This window comes from Nymphalis io, chromosome Z (genome assembly GCF_905147045.1).
Source record: "Nymphalis io chromosome Z, ilAglIoxx1.1, whole genome shotgun sequence".
Taxonomy (NCBI): Eukaryota; Metazoa; Arthropoda; class Insecta; order Lepidoptera; family Nymphalidae; genus Nymphalis; species Nymphalis io.
The window spans coordinates 9403138-9425437 of record NC_065918.1 but is presented as its reverse complement, the minus strand read 5'-3'; the positions used below and the strand labels follow the sequence as shown (position 1 = coordinate 9425437).

General features: G+C 30.7%; 1 protein-coding gene across 2 annotated transcripts; it reads right to left on the bottom strand.

Moving 5' to 3' along the window:
* Positions 1–710: 710 nt before the first annotated feature.
* LOC126780398 (calpain-C) lies at positions 711–20816 on the bottom strand. 2 transcript variants are annotated; one of them, XM_050504866.1, is made up of 14 exons: positions 20680–20816; positions 16836–16974; positions 10208–10277; positions 9314–9425; positions 8323–8463; positions 7428–7596; positions 7280–7345; positions 6776–6873; positions 6463–6695; positions 6108–6327; positions 5628–5967; positions 4998–5262; positions 3107–3165; positions 711–2260 (listed from the first exon to the last, which is right to left on the bottom strand). In XM_050504866.1, the coding sequence occupies exons 2-14, from the start codon at positions 16971–16973 to the stop codon at positions 2234–2236; spliced, it is 1938 nt and encodes a 645-aa protein (XP_050360823.1). In that variant the 5' UTR covers position 16974; positions 20680–20816; the 3' UTR covers positions 711–2233. The 2 variants fall into 2 exon arrangements, with proteins under 2 accessions (XP_050360823.1, XP_050360824.1); XM_050504867.1 differs by lacking the exon at positions 3107–3165.
* Between the last annotated feature and the right edge of the window lie 1484 nt (positions 20817–22300).

Here is a 22300-nt window from a genome sequence, read left to right as displayed (position 1 = left end):
TTTAAAGCATTTTTTAAATTATTATATATTATTTATTATTGATTTAAAAGTTATCAGCAATTATTTATGTTATGTTTATTTATAAGTTTTAATATGCGACTGTTTTATAAACGTTATGTTAATGTTATTAGATCAAGTACATTACATAAGTAGCTAAATATAAAGATAATAATTGCATCCTTTTTTATTTCTGCACTTCCGTAGTTTTTTAACATGCTTTAAAATATTTTTTTAGGCATTAATGTTTCAACTTCATGCAAAAAGTACTTAAACAAAACTTAAACTACTTAAAAAAAATATTTTCTTTAAAACTTAAACTGAAGCGTTATAAATTAAAATAATTAAGAATATTTTCTTGATCAGAGAAGTTTCTCAAGTCCTATATTGAATGCTTAAATATAATGGGATAGTGGATGTTAATTTAAAATATTAGGCCATTTTTAAATAAAATGCTGACTATTGTTTTGAGTGCAGTATGTTCCATTAAAATAGACAAACCTATAATTCTATAAATGACTTTTTCGAATGTGTTTTTTGATTAATTACTTTCAATTTTGCACAAGGCTTGCATGATCTGCCGTGCGAACAATTTTCGAATTTGGCTTCATTTTCTGCTACTGGAGCCTTTAATCACTCTGTTATAACTTATATAATTTATTAGGACTTTGAAATATAATAAACATATAACTAAGAAATAAAGTAATGCAACGAAATATTTAAAAGTTTATTTAATTTAACAATGAAATATAATATTAATTTCTTACTCAATTACCTGTTTAAATGCTTTACAACACGAGTACTATTTACATCTTGAGTTACTAACATTTCATTCTATGCCTAGTTAAAACATAAGTATATTATATATATCTAAACTTTATAAACGGGAGATACGATATGAAAAAATCAAAATGAAAGGAGTATATTTTTTGTAACATGTTTCGGTGGAATTTAATAAAAAAAATAATACGACATTATTATTTACAATTCATAATAAGATTTTAAAATTATAAAATACTGTTCTAAACCTAATATCGATTCATTTTAAAGGGAGATCGCAGCATAGTTTCAGCGTCTACAAACGCGGTTTGTATTAAAAGAGCAGTAAGGTTCATGGGTTCAGCAGTCAGTTTGCAGTTTCGCTGCAGTTATGTCAACCGCACCAAAACTGCTTCAAAACTGCAACTGCAATTGGCGTGTAGTGGCGTGTATTGGCGTGTAGTTTTAATGCAGACCGGGAGTGTAGACCCTAAGTTATAAAGCCATGCAGTACTTATAAGAATACAAACTACAAACTAACATTATTATTTTTGTTTACTTATATATATTTATTATTTATTTTACCTGTATTTAAATTTACATACCAAAGGCAACGACAGAACTACGTACTCAATGTACACATAATATTAAAAGAGATAGAGAGTGCTGTATATACTTCCTCTATCTTCTATTTAATCCAATCGACCTATTTAAAGGATTAATCTGATCGGTACAGCAAAACAAAAGAGTATTCGTTTTTTTTTTGTTTTAAACAGAGATGTCGTGGTGCAAACGCTATAATATAGGGAAAGCTGGGAAAAGCTTTTGCAGCACTGCTAAAACTTTATTTTAAGAAAATAATTTGATTCGGGACGGGAAAGTTTTATTAAGTTGCGATGATTTTATACGAATTAAGATAACCTTTGTTTTTTTACATATTACTCTGAATTTGATGTTATAACATTGTTCAATTAAAAATCATTCTATTTACCGTACGTTTGTGGGTTAAATATCATATTTTCATATAATGAAGATTCACGATTGTTTTGTAACTCAGCCAGAAAACTATATTAGTCGCGAAATGTTGGTACCTAATACGTAAACATAAAAAAATGACACCAGTCATAGACGGTTGCGCAAATAGGAATAATTATGTCTTTTAAAATCGGGGCTACCTTAGTTAATAATTATTTTTTTAATATTGCGCTTGCAAATTTTCGGCGGCTTGTTAAGAATACAATAAAATTGTTTTATAAGTTGTATCCGTACAATACACAGTGTAAAAACATTAAATAAATCTTTAACTAATATGTTGTAATGCTAAATAGTGATGTAACATTTTAACACATAAAAATATTATTTAAAAATGTTTACACTCATACCTTAAATATTCATAAAAATCGTTACGTAATTATGTATTCAATATTTTTATACACATACATCAATTGTATGTTAAATAAATACTTTTAACCTAGCATCAGCATGTCAAAGCCGACCTCAGCCACTGAAACAAAAAAAAAGTCTCTTTAAAAAGGCCATTGATGAAATTAATGTCATCTTTGATTTTCCAATAAGCGGCCATAACTGCATGTCAATTGTCATTATTATTACGCTTTAGTCACCTATAGTTCTCGTTATTGTTAAGACATCGACATATATGAAAGTTCCATAGTGCTTTAGACGCTAATAAAATTATAAAGAAGCGCGAAAAGGAAAAATACAATAACGATTCTAAATAAGAAGAAATATTTATTATTCAGTTTTCATTTGAACCAAATTATTTACAAAAGGACTTAATGATGAAGTAGAGTATCATATATTTGTTAAACTCTTAGTAGGTACATATTGTAGTATCAATAACCCATAGTGATAAATAGTATTTCACCGCAAGATATTATGCATAACTTTTTATTTGCCTAGGGTTTAATTGTTTACAATATACGCTACGAAATATTGTTTGTCCGATATCGTACTTTAGATAAAGAATCTAATTTCAGTTTACTAAAGATTTCATCTGATCGGACCACCTAGATATCGTTCAACTTTAACTAAAGCAAAGTGACATGCAGTTACGTCCATCACCCCCTCAAGAGGAAATATTAAAATACGTAATCATAGAATAAAGAGATACTGGGATTCAACAATTTAAGTGTCTGTTTGTCATAGGGTTTATTCAAATGTAATATGTAAAACGAAAACACAACTATTGTTTTTTTTTTTACTGAATCGTCTTTGAAATGTTCAAAGATTCATATGATTTATTATACATAATAATCATCAAATAAAGAGTACAATGGAAGCGGAAGAAGAGTTAGCAAACAGGTTAGTGACGTTTAACTAATGTACCTACCTCCGCAAAAGTTAAATTAACTTTGAAAGTAGTCGTAGAGCAGTTACTGAAGAACATATCTGAAATATGATATTAGACTATAAAGCATACTAATATTATTATCGATACAGTTTAATTGCGAAGAGTAAGCATATTAATATGAAGAGTTAAACATGTAATGGTACCTGTTGTACCTACCGAAAAATTGCTTATAAATAAATCTTTAGTATATTTAAAATGGCGGCAGTGCTTGTTTAGTGATTAGTAAATCATTTTAGCAAAATTAGTAAATCATTTTCCAAAATAAAATAAAAATGTGTTTTAAAAAAAAAAAATTACTTGTATAAGATCAAATAGAATTATCTGGGTAGCATTTTGGGCTTATAATAACCGCTATTACGAATTATTTAATATATATTACATTAGATTTTTTTATTAAATAAGTATTGGTTATACTTATTTAATAAAAAAATCTAAAAATAATGAAAACAAAAAGTTTAATAACAAATTTTTATCGTAATAATCACATTTAACGTTAGTTTGTATTGTGTGTATTTGCTTTTAGCCGAGATAAATTATTTTTACTCTACGGGATCATACAAACTGAGTAGTCCAAATGATCCAAGGTACCACAGGTTTATGTAAATAATTTCTAAGCTACTGTTAATATGGTAAGTAGGCATTATTATACATGCGGAATCTTTTATATTATATACATCAGCATTATTATAATCTTAAGATTTATTTCCAAGCCAAGTTTAATATTTTCAAATAATAATTCAAAGTTAAGACAACTTAAAATAGATGTAACCAATTGTTTTGCCGGACATTTGGAATCCTTTTTAACCTTTGAATCAAATTATTCTTTTTTACCATTTTTTGGCACGAACAACTTCTTTTCCTCGTACCGCAGTCAAAGCTGATCGACTTCTTATATTGAATTTAGTGGGAAATTAATGTTTTACATTTAAATAACTTTATTATAGTACTGGAGGTGGACATTGCCCTAATTCCTGGTGTCTATTGGAAAAATTAGTAGGTAAGTTTTTTTTAAGTTAAAATTATTATTTTATCCATCTTGAGTGATGTATCTACCTACAAGCTTGTTGCTAACTGTACCTCTTAAAACTTTTATTTAAGAAAATATTTTTTAACACTTCCCAGATTGTATGTACACACATGAGGAAAGAGTTTTAGGTATTCTTCTACTTATAAATAGCGGCGAACTATTTTATTATTTTATGGGTTATTTCCTTTTTAGGTTTCGACGAGTTTAAACGAAAATCTCGCAAAAGTAATTTGGAGTTGGACTTGGAGGTGTAAACAGCCTGGCATTATCGTAGACGCACAAAATCCAAAAGACGTAGGAAGGAATACTGTTTTTCTCGATCGATACTTAGTAATCCAATATGTCTACCTTTCGCATACCTGCGTACGACATGAGCAATTTTCTATGCCATATAGTGCCTAGATTTAAGATGTTTTACCTTTTTATACTCGATTTGATTGATTTCTGGAAGAAAAATTATGATCAAATAGAAACTTTGTAGACGCAGGCCTTTTTTGTAATGTAATTTAACCGAAAGTTATATATTTAACCGTAAGACGACGCTTTAATACAAGAGTTTGTAAGTGAGTCGTAAGTATCAAACAAGGAGATTGCAATGTCGCTTTAAGGGCGAAGGAAGGAAGTTGTTAGGCCGGAAAACGCTATACAAGACTGTTACTTGTCCTAAGATGGATTCCGGATATCAACACGGAACAAATAACATAGATAGATAATCAAGTTCACGAAGAATATTATAACTTTGTTTGAAAGTGTAGCCTCGAATACAACGTTCCCTTCGTAAAAAAGTTTCGCTTGTGTCACGGGTGTGTTGCACGCGCTTTGATTTAGTTTATTGATACTTACGAAAAGCTCTATGAAGAAGTACAACTGCCGAGACAAAATCCCCAAATCGAAGCATGCCATCTTTTCTCATATACTTGAGAACGAGTAGCGACAAAGCTCGCTCCGGTATCACAAACCCAACGTCACGCAATACGTCACGAAATCTTTCAATTCTGAGGACGCTCATTTTTTCCGGAGCATGGGCCCTGAACACCACCTGCCAATGCTTTAGGCTACAGATGAGGTCCTTAAAGTCGGATAGAGTAATGCGACCGGAACCATCTTTCTGAATTAATATTTAAGGAAAATATTGCCAAATAGTATTTTTACTTTATTCAATATATAAAAATATTTCGATTAAAAACTTAATTTAACATATATTTAAATATTTTCCTTTTTTAATGTGTTGTTGTTGTTAAAAATTTTGAGCCTAAATTATGGAAATCAGACATCTGTATTAACCTTTTATTACAACTTTGTATTTTTATTGCATTTTATGTTAATACTTGGTACATTATTCTTTGTGCTCCAACGCAAGAATTACATTATTTTTGAAATCCAAAAAAAAATTTTTAGTTTACTAATCTACTTTATAATATAATTGAATGTTTCTATGATGTAAATATATTTTTTTGTATTTTTAAAGGATACTTCCATTGACAAAACAATTTGTCTGCACGTTTCAATAGTCGCACAGCTTTTGATGTAATCATTGGGCAAACATCTTTCAAGCAATTCTTGCAGTTCAAAAGCATTGATGGTTTTGTGTTCGTCGGCCAATTGGAGGAATTGCGATTCGTACTGAGCGAAACTGCTCGATTCCACACCCGGAGGCGCCTTCAGTACAGCAGCCTTTAACATTTGAGGAGTGCAATCCAATACTCGCATTTTAAGTTGTTTTATTGAATACACTCGCAATGAAAAGTTAGCTTCCTGTCTCGGTTCAAAGGTAGTCGGTATAACTAAGTAGGCGCCCGCATCTAGATTACACCTAGAATATCATAGAACATAAAAAACACTGATTTTATAAAAATCCTGTAGAGATTTATTCTCTGATTAAATGACTATTTCGCATTGCAAAAATTCATTTCGTGCTGTTATAATTCAAATATTATTTGTATTTGTACTGACCTTTCGCTAACCTGCCGACTGTTTGTGTATTGTGAATTGATAGAACTTTTAGTTTTTTTGAAGAAAAGCGGAGAAGCTGTCTCGGTTAAGGATTTCGGTATTTTATAAATGCTGAATCCAATAACTTTAGGTTCCATTATGCTGTGTTGGTTTAGCGAAATTATAACGGTGTCCGCGTCATTGAGTACGATTTGTATTTGAGGATTCATATGAAAGAAATCTGTAACATAAATTTATAACATCGTTTCCTTAACCTGACAACTGTATATTTATTTAAAAAAAAATAAAAAAAAAAGAATTTTTGTTTTTTAATTTAATATAATGTCGTGACCAGAATACGTCAACCATTACTTACTAACGTGATTTCTACAACCGCCTGCGGTAACGCCTTTCTTCCAGCGCCCTTGATGACTTCTCACTTGCCACTTCTGTTTGTCACTCAAGGAAGTTTCAGCTTTACTTGTCTCTACATCTAAATGCACCATTTCTACTCGCGAGAACATTGATGTAAAGTCGTTATACAACATCCAGAAGCCTTTCGATGTTGATGTTAACCGTTCACGTTCGTGCACCGGTATGGAACTCCAACTGGAAGATATGAAAATTAATCTCAAATAATGTCATTGTTATTGGTATATTTTTTTTATAAATTATAAGCAAAGAGGTACCTTGCGTGATCTAATATAAAATGTGTGATATGCGTATCTCCTGGTGCTAATGGTCTTGCCAATCTTACTAAATATACCGGTCCATCTATAGTTTCTATCTGAAAAGTGTAGATTGTTTTTATATTTCGTCTATTAAACTATGCATTTGTATGCGTTGCTTGTTGTTGCGTTGCATACATTTGTATGCGTTGCTTGTTGTTGCGTTGCATACATTTGTATGCGTAGCTTTATATGCGTAAAGGCTGTGCCCCACTCTTCCACCCCCGTGAAATATTCATTGTCCACCCCTATTTCATACATATGTTCGCCTACAGTTTACAACATTAGTCGATTGGGTGGCAGTGCAATGTTTGATATTAGTTCAAGTTTCCTTCTGAACTTCTTTAATAGCGTACATTTACTGTTCGTACCATCGTTGGTATTGCGTTAAAAAAAAAAGAATAGTAAACATTCACCATAGTCAACCTAAAATATATGAACACATACATAATAACATTAACTTACCCTTTCAACATTGTAAAGTCTGTAATTCATTCCCGATTCTATGCTTTTGACTGAATGCGTCACCGCCTGTAATAGATATGAGTAAACAAAATAAATATCGTAAAAAGTATTATTATTCTTAAATTATATATATGATATAAATTTTTACGTTTGGTAATCTGTATGCTGTAACAACGCTTGTGGTTTTCATGAGATTGTGAAGAGCAGCGGCGTCAGTCAGGTCCGTAATGTTAAGGGATTCCGTTATGCCTCCTGTGAGATCTGCAAGGCCGTCCAAAAGGTTGCCGTACTTAAGTGCCTCATACGACCCATGCATTCTACAAATAGTAAGAATATATAAGCAACTTATAGGAAATTATTAGGTTAAAATTAATAACAACTTTTAACAGAGATACGAATAACTTAGCTTACTCTAATTTGACACTAATATATATACCTAATAAAATATTTATTTATATAACAAAATCTAATATGTAAACATCGAAACATATATAATAATTAATAAACACCAACACACATTTACTGGTGGTAGGGCTTTGTGCAAGCTCGTCTGGGTAGGTACCACCCACTCATCAGATATTCTACCGCAAAACAGCAATACTTGATATTGTTGTGTTCCGGTTTGAAGGGTGAGTGAGCCAGTGTAATTACAGGCACAAGGGACATAAAATCTTAGTTCCCAAGGTTGGTGGCGCATTGGATATGTAAGCGATGGTTGACATTTCTTACAATGCCAATGTCTAAGAGCGTTGGTGACCACTTACCATCAGGTGGCCCATATGCTCGTCCGCCTTCCTTTTCTATAAAAAAAAAAAAAAAACAATTTTGTTTTATGAATATAAATAGTATATCGAACAAATCATTGCAAATAAATGTGTGAGCACTAGGTATTGTCCGAACTCCATGATACATTCATAACCAAGACAGTATTTTGACGAAATGTAGGTGTAATATATTTTAATAAATAATTAATCATATAAAATATCATCATATAAAATTTGACAATTAAAATTTTAGTAAAGTAATCAATTTAACTAACTAACTTTGCATAAGCTTTTTCTAGTAAAGCCGGCCAGAGCTGTTCGGAGTGACTGCAATGCATAAATGCTAGCTTGCCGTGTACCGTTGGTAATCTATCATCTACTAGAACCTCCACCCACTGGCCGCACCACCAAAGACGAAATCTGTAATGTTGAAAATACTTTTTATAATGTATAAATAATAATAATAATAATGTCCTCCAGGCCGATTTCGGCCACAGCGGCCAATCCCAAGGCACGAGGCTGCTACTGAGAATTTCCTGACAGTAAAACCCAATAACTTTTTATTGGCAAGACCTCGGAATTGAACCCAGGACCTCCGTGTCTGTGGCTTTACATCAAGCCACTAGACCAACGAGGCAGTCAATTTATAAATAACAATTTATTACAATAGCAATAAAACGTATTAGTATGCTGTTAATTATATGTCGAAAAAATTGAAAAAAAGATTTAAATATAAGAGGTATTTTCATGAATGGCAAGATCACTGTGTGAATTTTGTAAGTACATGTTATTCGTTTTATTAAAAACCTTTTTTTTGTCTAGATTTTCAATAATTTACTTCGAATTTAATTTTTCAATAATAATATTTTGTAATGATATATTTGTATTACCTATATATTTTTATAGAGTAACAACATTGTGCTACACGACTTGAATGTGATAATTCAATTTTATTGTTTTGATTAAAGCTTAAGCAAGATGGCCTAGTGGTTAAAACGCGTGGATCTTAACCGGTGATCGTTGGATCAAACCCGGGCAAGTACCACTGAATTTACATGACGGTGAAGTAAAACATCGTGAGGAACTCTGCATGTATCTGATTTCACTGAAATTCTGCCACATGTGTATTCCACCAAACAGTATTGGAGCAGCGTGGTGGAATAAGCTCCAAACCTTCTCCGCAAAGAAGGAGAGGAGGCCTTAGCCCAGCAGTAGGACATTCACAGCTTGTTACTATTTAAAGCTTAAAAATTAATAAATTGATACTGACCGAAAAACGCCAGTGTAATTGGAGTCTATTCTTTGGTCAGCTGGTACGACTCTATAAAAAAGTCCTTTGCATAGATATAAGACTCCAACACATGACAGCAGCCATTTGTCTCCTGCAAGAAAAGTTTATAAAAATGTATACATTACTAACGAACGTTAGCAACCAAATCACCATGATTTTTCGCCAAGCAGGATTTCTAATCTCTTATAATATACATATATATATGTCGAATAAATATAATACCTTAAATCGCTATGCATGTACATTTCAATTTATAACAAAATCTCTTTATAATAAATAATACATATATATAGTCCCAGCATAGCTCTCTCAATTCGCACAGCTTAATCCGAGTATTCAATACATTTATAACAATAGAAGATAATATAAGTGTCAATCACATATTGCGACATTTACTAATAAATTAAATGAAATATGGCAATGTAGACTTCGATATTACATAATCGCTTCAGAAGCATTACGTTATCTTTTATGGCCCGTTTCCTTGAATTTCTGATGTAGTTTCATAATCATCTAGATTTTAGATTTCGTGTTAACGCCAAAACGTCTAATTTAAAATTATTTTTAGATCGCAATTTTCGCAGAGCATTTCTTAACTTTAAAATAATATTAATATTTTTACTTGCGCTACAGCTGAACTGACTAAACAAAATATATAATATAAATATAAAATTCACCGCATCGAACATAGAAAATACAATAAAATGCTTTAAAATACATAAAATATATAGGATATTAGCATTCACTTTTATAAAATACAATATGTTGTTTTCTTAATAAGTGTTTAAATAGTTTAAATAGTTATAATTAACCTAATTGTTGAATATATTTAGCCCCGTCAGCATTTCGTTATATCGATATTTATTAACTTACCAAGTCTGCCGGTGACAACGTCGAAAGTATCGCTGCTGTCGAGAATAAACTTTGGGTTCGCATACAATTCCTGTGAAAAATTTCGAAACTCATTAAACAAGCAAATTAATAAGTTAAAGAGTTAGGTGGGCATTTCAAAACTGATGTTGTAACTAAATTATAGTCTTCCCTAAAAAATCGCTTTAAGTTAGTATCAAATATATTTGCTGTATTTTCTTTTCATTTTAGGTTTTTCATGTTCGTCTGTCACTCAGTCTTGAAAGTTTTTAATTAAATGCTACTGATTGAGGAATTCACTAAATTATGAATATTCTAAATATTTTTAGTAAAAAAACGTAAGTAGCAATTTTTATCTAACATTTATTAACCAAAATAGTCTATTAAAAATCTGCCGTGATTAGAATTTCATAGACTTACAATAATTACACATAGCTATTACTTATATGCGTATGAGATACGGATAATATAACTTGACGCTCGCGAAACGGTTACTTTCTTTTATTTACAGAAAAATAAAGTCAGGATATTTTGCTAATCCGATTGATATGTAACTCTCTTATTAAATGATAATTAATATTAAATAATAAGAGTTACATATCAAACTGAAGTCAGTTTTATAGTTTTAGGGCGGATAAAGTATGTGTAAGTAGATAAATGTGTAGCATATTTTTCATTTTGAGCGGTTTCAAGTTGAACGCTGCCGAAACTATTCGGTACAACAAGTGTTAATATTACCCAGAGTTAAATTGAAATACATTCGATAGAAATTAAGATTTTTTTTTTAGTTTAAATACACTTATGTACATTTACATTGTATGTACATGATCGCCTCACTGATAAATATAATATGGCAGTTACAGAATGCTTTGTCTTCTATTATATCGAATGTGAAATAATGAAATTGCTTATGACAGAGAGAGATAAATCGATTTATAACTTTTCAGTTGCTAAACGAAGTATTAGTCAGAAAAGCAGTGAAAATATATACTTAAGTGCATTTCTTTAATTTTACTAATATTATAAACGGTAAAGTTTGTGTTTATGTGTTCGGGTGTTTTGTTATTTAATAGTACGTACATAATATAATAGGTTCATTTTGAACAAATTATATTTTTATAAAAAATAACGAAAATATCAAATTATAATAAATAATAATATACAGTGTGATTATCATACATTACATAAAATTATTATAGTAGCTAATCTAAATGTAATAAAGCATGAATTAATAAAATTAGTACTAAATGACCGTATTTAATTGAAGTATTTATTGTTGATATCAATTTAATGGGCGACAGGCATATTACATATTAAAAGATTATAATTATAACCCATTTTATCCGCTCAAAAGAGACGATAAAGGACGTAGGACTAGGCAGACCACTGGCCAGTTTGGATGAGTACCCACCCGCTTACCAGTTATTCTTTCAGCAAACGGCAAAACAAAGCTATGCGTTATGGTTTAAATATGTAATGACCAGCCAATGTAATTAGAGGCTTAACTGACATATGCTTATTTCCCGATTACAAAGGTAACTGATTAAATATAAACATTTTTTAATAATAACGTATTATTCAATATTAATTACATTTTTTTTTTGTATAAGTGTCCATACAAGCTTTTAAAAATAAAATTTTGTTATATAATTGCTACATTAAATCAATTGATCAGTTGACACATTCCTATAATATGACTATCGTAAGAGTGTACGCCATTTTTTGAGGTAAGCCATTCATCACTTATTATGCCGTTAAGGAGCACTAGTTAGCATTGCTGTGTCCCTGTTTAAAGGGCAAGCGAGTCAGTGTAATTACAGGTGGATGAGAAATAACTCAATCGTTATTTCTCATCCACCTGTAATCCACGATGCAAGGAATAGTTAAAATTTCTTACAGCGCCACTGTGTACAGGCGCTGGTGATCACATACCACTACTCAGTGGTAGTGAGACGTTGTTACACATAGACGAACCATAAGTAAATTGAAATAGTGTATTATTATTTATTTCTTAAGACATTTTATACATAAGATAGTAATAGAGATAATTTACATTCGTGGGATGAAATAAATTACATAAAGGTAAAAGCAATACATTAAATAGCATGTTTATTAATATTTACTATATATAACAGCTGCACAACATTATTACACATATTTGTAGGTAGTAGACGACCTTGGTGAGCAGGTAATAATATTATATTTCTACCTAAGCTGTTTGTTATGTGTTGATGCTCTTAGCCTGAGAAATGTCGAAGTGTGTCACAAGTCGTTAACGGGTTGCTCAATTGCTTGTAGTGAATATTCCTAATTAACTATTATAGCAAATTTATAATAAATAAAAGTATTCTTTATAATTTAAAATGACTGTTTCTTTTCGACTTTAAAAAAAAACAGTGGTAGGTTCTTATTTTTTAATAAATTTAAAAATGATTATACGTTACGTTAAAAATTAATTAAATTAAACACGCAGACGTTTATATAACAAAACACAGAATTGAATTTATGGAATATTTTATCCTACATCAAAGGATCGGACTAAAGTACAAAATTATTAATGAGTGTAGCCAAATTTTTAACATTGGTGAGCAAAACTCGTAAATGTCCCTCGTAAACGTTGGAAAAGCCTCCTCTCGTAATAAGAAGGTTTGAATAACATTCCACCATGCTGCCTCTAAAGTGGGTTTGTGGATTTACATGTGAAATAATTTCATCCAACACCCGCAAGTTTCCTCACGACGTCTCGTATGAAATATCATTACTTTAAACTATGAGGCATAGTTTAATACGATTTTCACTAATGTATTTGTAAACTTTGGATATTTTTATGTCAATCACTCCCATTTTTTGTGTCAATCCACTCAAACTATTATTCGAATTCACAAAAATTAATAAAGTTGTGTATGATTAAAATTAATTTTTCAGTTATAGTCAACATCTATTACTTGGCTCTTAAAACATATTTAATCTAAGTTGTAAATATTGGCATTCAGCATTGTTGTTGTTTATTGGCAAAAAAAATACATATAAATTTATAAAAAGTGGGATAATTTTTAACTTTGTTTTCGATGAAAATCGCATGGAATATAGAAGCCATAGGTTTCTTTATCTTAAATTTTCTTTGATTAGAATAGGCTATAAGTATAGCGGTAGGTATACTTTTAGGATCAGGTATAAAAACTAACATCAAGATGCAACAAGCTCATTTAGGAACAGACTTGCGATTCTGCAAAAACGATGGAATTTGAATTCAATTTCATATCCGAACTTACTTCGACACTCATCTGAATTGAACAATATTTGATATTCTGTAACAATATATCATTTGAAGTGAAACCAATCTTATTGCAGATTAAAAAAAAATCCGATTGCATATTTCTATTTGTTTTAAGTATTTTTTTTTTATAGAATAGGAAGGTGGACGAGCATATGGGCCACCTGATGGTAAGTGGTCACCAAACGCCCTTAGACATTGGCATTCTAAGAAATGTCAACCATCGCTTATAGCCAATGCGCCACCAACCTTGGGAACTAAGATTTTATGTCCCTTGTGCCTGTAATTACACTGGCTCACTCAATCTTCAAACCGGAACACAACAATATCAAGTATTGCTGTTTTGCGGTAGAATATCTGATGAGTGGGTGGTACCTACCCAGACGAGCTTGCACAAAGCCCTACCACCAATTTAAAAGTGGATTATATAAAGAAAAAAAAAACCGTTGACCATCAATCGTCAATTTAATTAAGGGTTAGGTTAAAATAAAAACGAAATTAACGATATTTTTTTCGTATTAACTACACCGTGTGTTTTTGTGCTATTTATTTGATAGTTCATTGATGGATAAAAGACTTTTAATCACGCTCTAAGATGTCTTTTGTAATTTCTTTTAATTATATTTTAATGTTTTCAATAAATAAGCTGTTAGTCATTAATAGTTTATAACCCTATAGGACCTATAAGTTAATAAAATATAAATAAGAAGTTGTGGGTTTTCCTGTAATTTAATATAAAATATGCATCGCTTTGAATTATGTTCATTCGTCGTGTGACAACATGGGGTATCTCAAGATTAAAACGTATCCTCAATTAATAAGTAGGTTTACATTTGAGGTAGTAAGAAATATTATGAATAGGCATAGGTTATTAAGAATTTCCTTTATGATTAGGATTAAAATACTTTATAAATGTAAATACGCAACAACAAATAGTGTTATTGTAATATATTTTCATTGTAAGATAAATTAGATATCTGACAAAAATAGGTTCTCTAAAATTTGTACATCTATTCTCTAAAGAAATAATATTACACGGTTTTTTATTATAAACTCGAAATTGAACAAATGTTATGTAATTAGATTTAATTTTAAGGAGTTTTTCAATCACTTACTGTCGAATGATAACACAGTAATATTTTTTGTCATAACAAAAAGCCAATGCTTAGTTCAGGAAAGATTGACTTTTGAAAACAAAAAAAATTACAATTAATTTTCAAAGGATAATATCTCATAAAATTCCTCCAGTAAGCTCGCCTTCTTCCGAGGCGGAAATGGTTTAGATTAAAACTTATAGGCAGACCTAAAATGTAATCCAGTTAAAAATAAATATTCTTCTTAAGCGACTTTATATTCAAAGAATTCAAATAAACGCCACAAGCTTATGATGTATTCCTTGTAAGCGTCATCGCGAACGGCTGCTCATTCGAGAAGGTCAACAACTAAGGCCTTGATTACATTCAACAACGAAAAAATTGAAACTTATTAAGCAATCATTGCGCGAGTTGCCAATATCAAAAGTAGGAGAAAGGTAGGCGTTCGTAAAACGGTTAACACATTCCCAAATGAAATTACATTTTATTGAAAAGGTTAATATTTCTCAATTTCATTGGTGATTATAATCATTAAACATTATTATAGATAAATGAGTCACAATTTCATTAAAAATAAATGTAAAGCGATCAATACAAAGGACCTAATAATACATTTAATGTTTTCTTTTTAAAATATACATTAGTCTATTGCAATAAGCCTTTCTAAATAATAAAAAGCTGGAAAGTTGCTGATATCGTTTCATTTAATATATTATTTTCTTTAGTTTACTGTGCCCAACAGTGCAGAATTTTTTAACGTTCAAAACGCTTAGCGCGACGTGGTTACTGGATAACGGTAATACCCCTGTCCGTCTCAACGTGCTCTTGCCATTTCTAAAACGTGTCAGGAATCGCTGATACGGTTTTATAAATTGTGTTATATAAATACATATTTATATTTATATAGCATATCCAAATATCCACTATAAAAAGAAAGTACCTTTAATCTACGCCGTCTTGGGTAATTAATTATATATAACTTATAGTTAAGATTTATTTAAACTTTAAATTTCATTTTTTTTAAATATTTTCAAACGAAATGAATTTTTTACTTGACTATCACATCAACTATAATACGCAAATTTACATTTACAAAGTCCAGCGTCTCGCTTTCCCGTCGTGAAACGTTATCCCTACACAGATAGAAATACGGACAGACATACACAATAACAAGGTACTATTTGTTTTATGATATTTTTAGATATTTACATACATAAATATACAGAGGGGGAGGAGGCTAGATATAAAAAAGGACTTCCTATAAGTAATGTCCTTCCTTGGGGTTCTAGCTTGCTTTATACAAAATTTCATCAAAATCCGTTCAATGGTTCGCATTTATAATATTAGTATAATTTATAAATTAAATCTATATATTGAACAATAAATTATTTTAAAAATCATAAATATACGAAAAAAAGTATTACAATAGGAAAAAATTCCAAAAAATAATATAAATAAGTACCATTCATCCAAATGCTTGGGAGGTTATATTGTATTTACGATTTGTTTATGAATATACATGAAAAGAAAGGTGAAAGTAATCAAGTGGGCAGTGACCTACATAATATGACATGTTTGTAGACATTAGCATACCATTCGGAACGTAACTTAGAACAGCCAGTAAATCGTGAGCACATGGGAGAGGGTTTAATATTTGTTTAAATAAATTAACTTTAAGTGATGTTAATTTGACGAAACGTTAATTGTTTTATAAGGTTTCGTTAATTTAAATGTCAATATAATTGCAACAACGAAATATAATTTAGGGCGACGCTTAAATTCGCATGCCAAACACAAATTTGATAAATAATAGGAGAACGCAAGAAACTATTTAGTGTAACATCAATGTATTGAGTTTTTTTTTTAACTCATTGCCGTGGACTTAGGCAAATATATAGTCAGCCTTACTTATACACATCGTTTAGCAGGTGATTAAGCAATGCCGTGTCTTCTTTTTTCAAATATCCAATCAATAAGAGAGAAATAGAGTGTGTAACAAATTTTATAAGTATAGCCGAATAAAATTATTAAGAAGTCTATATTTGTTATTAAAATAAAGAAAAAAATCATCCAATAGAAGTGTTGTTAAATTATTTTTTCTGAAATATTAGAAAAGGCAGATAAGCCAACTAAAATTAGTGTTAGTTATAACTAATTATCTCAAAAATGTAATCGAAGATGAGGTTCATGACATAGAAAGCAGTTACGTTGGCCATTGCGCTAGTTTATAGTGTACTTAGTTCAAAATCACACATTTACTTACTTTAGCTCGTTTCCATTCAAAGGTGAAAGGCGGGACTTGATGATAAAATACAGAAGGCTGTACAGCTGGGAAGTCTGGATCTTCCCACAGTTCGTGCCGTTGAAGGCAACTCGCCTTGATACGCTCGTAGTCCGTCATCCTAAATTATTTCAGAGCTATTAACATATAAAACTATATGAAGGTGTTTTATTAATTTATTGCGATTTCATTGCAGATAAAAGTATGTAGCTTGCATTTTATTTATTCTCAAGGGTTTCGACACTTAAAATCTCATTAGATTCCCAAAAATTACACTCACAAGCGATTCGTGTTCACTAAACATAACTCCTATAATATATATATATATATATAAACAATGATGTTTTTTTCTTTATTAGGTAATATTAAAGTTAGTACTATAACAGTCGAACAATAGAATAATTTAAGAGAGAAGTTTTTTTATTTTGCTAAAGGCAGTCACAAAATAAAGTTTATTTGTATAATATTTTGGCCTGTTTCGTTTTGGAACTCGATTGTTCAAATAAGGAATATTGTAAAACAAAAGATTTATATATAGATGGTATTTGTAGCACATTTGGAATGCTGGACTATAAAGACAAGTTCTGAAAGAGCGTGGGCGGGAGTCGGTGATTTTATATGTAAATACCTCTTATGTAATATCTTTAAGAATTATATATTTTTTAATAAAATAAAACTAAATCAATTTGTGTAAATTGCATTTAAACAAATTAATAATTTACTAGAAAGTTAAAAGCTTCCAGACCAATTAACGATGGAAGACTTAAAAAAATTGTATTTTTATATATATGTTAAATTATAACGCTACGATTTGTTAGTGTAAGTGCGATAAGTTTAGTGAAAGAGTTTTTCTATAATTCTTATACCCATTTCTAGTCCATTTCAAATATTTATTTAGTGAAATGTCTTTAAATGAATAATTTTTAAAGCCATTTGACTTTTTGAATCACATATCATCAGCTTTAATAAGATACAGTTGATTGTATTTGAAGAAAAACGCTTTTTGCTCCTATTATAAAATGGAACAATTGACGGTATTTTCATAGAACGAAAGAGAAAACTTGAATTGTGTTCACCGTTGACATACCTTATGTTCTCTTAATTAATTGAGCCTAGGAGAAATCGCGTGACTTAGGACTCGTATCACACTGATGCTTGGTGAATATGATTATATAATGTATGCGTATTGTGTACCTACTACAAAGCGGAGATGTGAAGGCGAAGCACTAGTTGCATCTTTCTAAGAGCATTACAGCATTACCGTTTACTGAAAATCTGCCTAAAACGTTTAATAAAAATTTGAGTACGAGTTCTAATTTATAATTCAATGTGCAAAATATTCAACCACTTATATATTTATACAAATTTTTTTATTAGACGAGGTATTTATTTTAGTATTCGGAATAATTATAAAAATTCCACTCTATCTATGAAGCTGATATTGATATAAATGGCATATTTAATACAATTATTTACTTCAAAATTGTGCTTGCCTAAAAATAGTATATATATATTATAAAAAATAATTGAGACCTGTTGCCACTGGATAGGTCCGTTAGTACGTATTTAATAAAATATTTTAACGCGCTACTCAACAATTATTTTGTTGTTATATTATTTTATTATTATTAAAAACAAAGATGTCTTTGTTATACGACGTAGGTTAACTTCAATTAGTGTTTTTTTATAAATAATGTTATTATGATTTTTCTTTATCTCTGACTTCTTCATTTATATAGCATTTTTATATTAAATATTTAAACTTAATGACAGACGCGATAAAGATTGCCAGATACCAGTTTGCACGAATGTGTGCAATGAAAGGTCGATATAGGTTTGTCTAAGAGCTGACAACTAGTTTGTCAACAAAAACCTGATTAAAAAAGAAAGTTAGCGAACTCTTATAAGAGAGAAATAACAACAAAAATTAAGTTTCGTAAATATAACGTAAATTATATTATTGATGTAATACTTTAATAATTATTGAAATAAATACATATATTTTTTAATATTAGAGAAAAATGTTTAAATATTAAGCAGTTATAGAATTATATTTAATGAAATTGTAAAATAAATACATATAAAAATTACTTACTAATTTAAATTTCGATTAAAATATCTAACATGGACTTAAGCTTCGTCTAAATACAAACGCATACCATCAAATAGAACAAGACAGAACGACCCACTTGTTCAACTCTCCACTAAGCGTCGGTGTGTGGAAATCTATGGCGTCAATAAATGTAACTAAACTATACACAAATGAAGAAAATACCAATACATAAAAACAATAAAATTAATGTTTTTTATTTGCTTATAGAAAAAGTATATACGTCGAATAATGTTGAAATTATTAGATTTTGAATTAATAATGTCATATATTTATCTCAAATATTTTTTAATAATAATAAAATATATAAATAGCTGTTTAATTAATTATTATAATTAAACTAGATTAGCTTGATATGATTATATTTTATCCAGTTCAGTTATTTCAGGTATTAAATTTAAATATGCAACAACTTTGACATTGAATAGATGCGATATCATTGATCGAGACCTTGAATAATCTATGATATTCATTATGAATTCACGAAAAAATGGCGTTTTGATTGTCGGCGAAGTTGTTATCGGAACTTGGTAAATAAAAAAGAAGTGGATAGAAGTAGTTAAGTGTTGTCAGTGTGTTATCAGTGTGCATAATAAAGCAAACCTATTAGCAAATCGTATAGAATATGCAAATCTATGGTTTGTTTATCTTTATTCGCTTTTCGATTGGAATAGACTGTAGTTGGTAAAATTATTAAGAGGATGTACGCCATTACTTTATAAAGTGTATTAATTGAGACAATGAGGCAAGGTGAAATATTCAGCCTATTCTAAGGAGAAATGTTCACACAAAAAATAAGAAAAATACATTATTAGTTCATCGATAATAATTCGCGAGCTACCGAATAGAAACACATACACTTTTACTATAAATATTTTATATTTATAATTGTGTCATAATAGAATTGTATTAAATTCAACATTTTATTTATTACACTTGTTTCTTGGTTGTCAAATATTCCCACGAAAGCTAACCACAGAAACACGGTGGTCCTTATTTTTATAAATAATTGTAAGGTAGAAACAAAAACAAAATAATTCCTCATATGATATATGAAATAAAATGATTGTAATTTTGTTTAATTTCAACATATAAAGTTATAGAAAAAAATTATTCGTGTTAAAAATTTAATGACGCACAGATGTCCCATACGTTAATTATAATTAATTTCTCTACTTGGAAAAGCGTATTAAGTTATGCTCCAAAAACTACTACATGGTAGGTATGTTTTCAAGAGAAAACTTCACTTTTTAATACATATATTAATATAATATAATTGTTCATAAATATTACTATTATTTTCAAAACTTTTTAGAGGTATAAAAAGGCTTTTACTATTATATTGATGCTTTGTTGTAATAAATGTATTGTTTTCAAATTTAATAGAAGTTGATTTTTGGGCACAATACATAAGGTAAACATTGTTTTTTTTAATGTATCATGTTTTAGAATGAGATTTTCTAAGGAATAATGTTATGCTGTTTTGTTGAATAATTTATTTGTAATTATTATCGTGCGTTATTTTATAACATCAAATTATTAAAAATTTAAAACAAAACCAAAAAAAGCTATGAAACAGTGGCGCCCAGACAAATACGGAGTTATAAAAATGGCCTATTGCATAGTTACTTCATAGATACATTCTAGTAGGAAATAGCTGATTTTTTTATGTTTACGAAATAAGAATTCTCTATATATGAATATTATGTCACTCACCTTAGTTTATATTAAACATTGTCTAATACACTGCCACAAAACGAGGTAAAGGCACTCACGCGCACGTCACACCGTCGGGAGGTAACTGGTTTCCCGCTGAACTTCTCGAAAGACGTCCCCCCTCCCGCTAGTAAGGCTGTGAGTAATTAAGTGAGAGAGCGGAAAATAAAAACTTTATTAGATTGTAAGAAATGGATATTTATGCTTTACTACGCGATTAATATATATTTTTTAAGCAATCATAATTTTTAAATAGTTTAGATTTGTTTACCTCTTAAATTATTATATTAATAATCAGATACCAATAAATAATGCAATTGTATCGCAATAAAAAAGATTTTATAGTTGAATTAGTTTTTGATATATTTCTGAATTATTTTAAATGAATAAATATGAAAATACAAAACAGAGCATTTTAAATGTATAAACGCTTACGCTTTTACTGTATCTAATAAAGTATCGCAAAGTACTGGCGTTAGTACTGACTACACTACTGCCATACTGTGGTTCAAGCGATAAAAGGCCTCGGCACCGGTTGTTTCGGTCAACCCTTTAACTTTCTCGATCACTATTGTATCTCCAGAATAATAACGGTGTTACATAATGGCACATGACAATACAGTTCAAAATACAATGACCATAGCGTTATTTATGGGTACATAGAAATTTTACTTTTGACGTTGATAATAAACTTTAGTACCCTTTATATAAGTTTAACTATAGACAATGGTATTATATACGTGATAAAAATGGTGTCTTAATTATAAAAGGTATTAAGACGTCGAGTTGCAATTATCAATATTCACTTTTTTTTTCATGTGTGATACCTCTCGAAAGATATCCGGCTCCCTTAGTTTGTGTGGGATTCTTACCCACTAAAACCACTGTGATGACCGTCCTCGGCACGGATAGGAGAGGCTGCGTGATCGTGTTGATATAACGCATCCGCGGCCCTTTCCGTGCTATGCTCCACTCGTGGTTCTTCTCAGAAGGCAAAGGTAATCTCGCTCCCCCGGTCCCCTCTCTCCAGCGTACAGCAGCGCGAACGTCGGGGCTGTGGCAGGGCCGAGACGATAACGAGCAAGATCGGGCTTTTCCCGTTCCATCTCCGCTGTCTCCTTCTGGACCATGACGGTCTCACAGAAATAGGCTACGGCCCTCCACGCCGATTCGCTGCGAAACATCACCGACACGATTGCTTGCAGGGAGAGGTCTTGTCCGACCTTACGGACGAGACCTGCGAACAATCGTGATCTCCTTCTCAAGGTGGGGCACGACTCCAACGAATGCTGAGTGGTGACTCGGTCCGCGCCACAGTGGTGGCATATCGTCGTCGATTCGCATCCGATCTTACACAGATATTCTCCAAAACAACCGTGACAGGTTATTACTTATGTAAGTCGGAAGGGGACTCATCGCTTTCGTCTCATCTAGGCTTCGAAGGCTGGTAGGATCACTTCAACGATGGATTTGCGCGCGGATCGTTCTTGGCAGAGACCATCGCGCCACGTCGCAAGAGCCCTCCAGTATTCCCGCGCTTTCACTGTTCTGACGGAGGATGCGGATCGGTCGATAGACCCTCGCGTTCTTATCCGCGAATGTCCAAGGGCGGAAACCTGCA

Excerpts from the sequence above, each read along its gene's own strand:
- LOC126780398 (XM_050504866.1), bottom strand. The coding sequence starts at position 16,973 with ATGACGGACTACGAGCGTATCAAGGCGAGTTGCCTTCAACGGCACGAA. Across the intron at positions 9,426-10,207 it reads CGTTGTCACCGGCAGACTTG|GAGACAAATGGCTGCTGTCA; the intron begins GTAAGTTAATAA and ends CTTTTCTTGCAG. Across the intron at positions 2,261-3,106 it reads TTAATTTAACTTTTGCGGAG|TGGCTGAGGTCGGCTTTGAC; the intron begins GTAGGTACATTA and ends TTTTTGTTTCAG.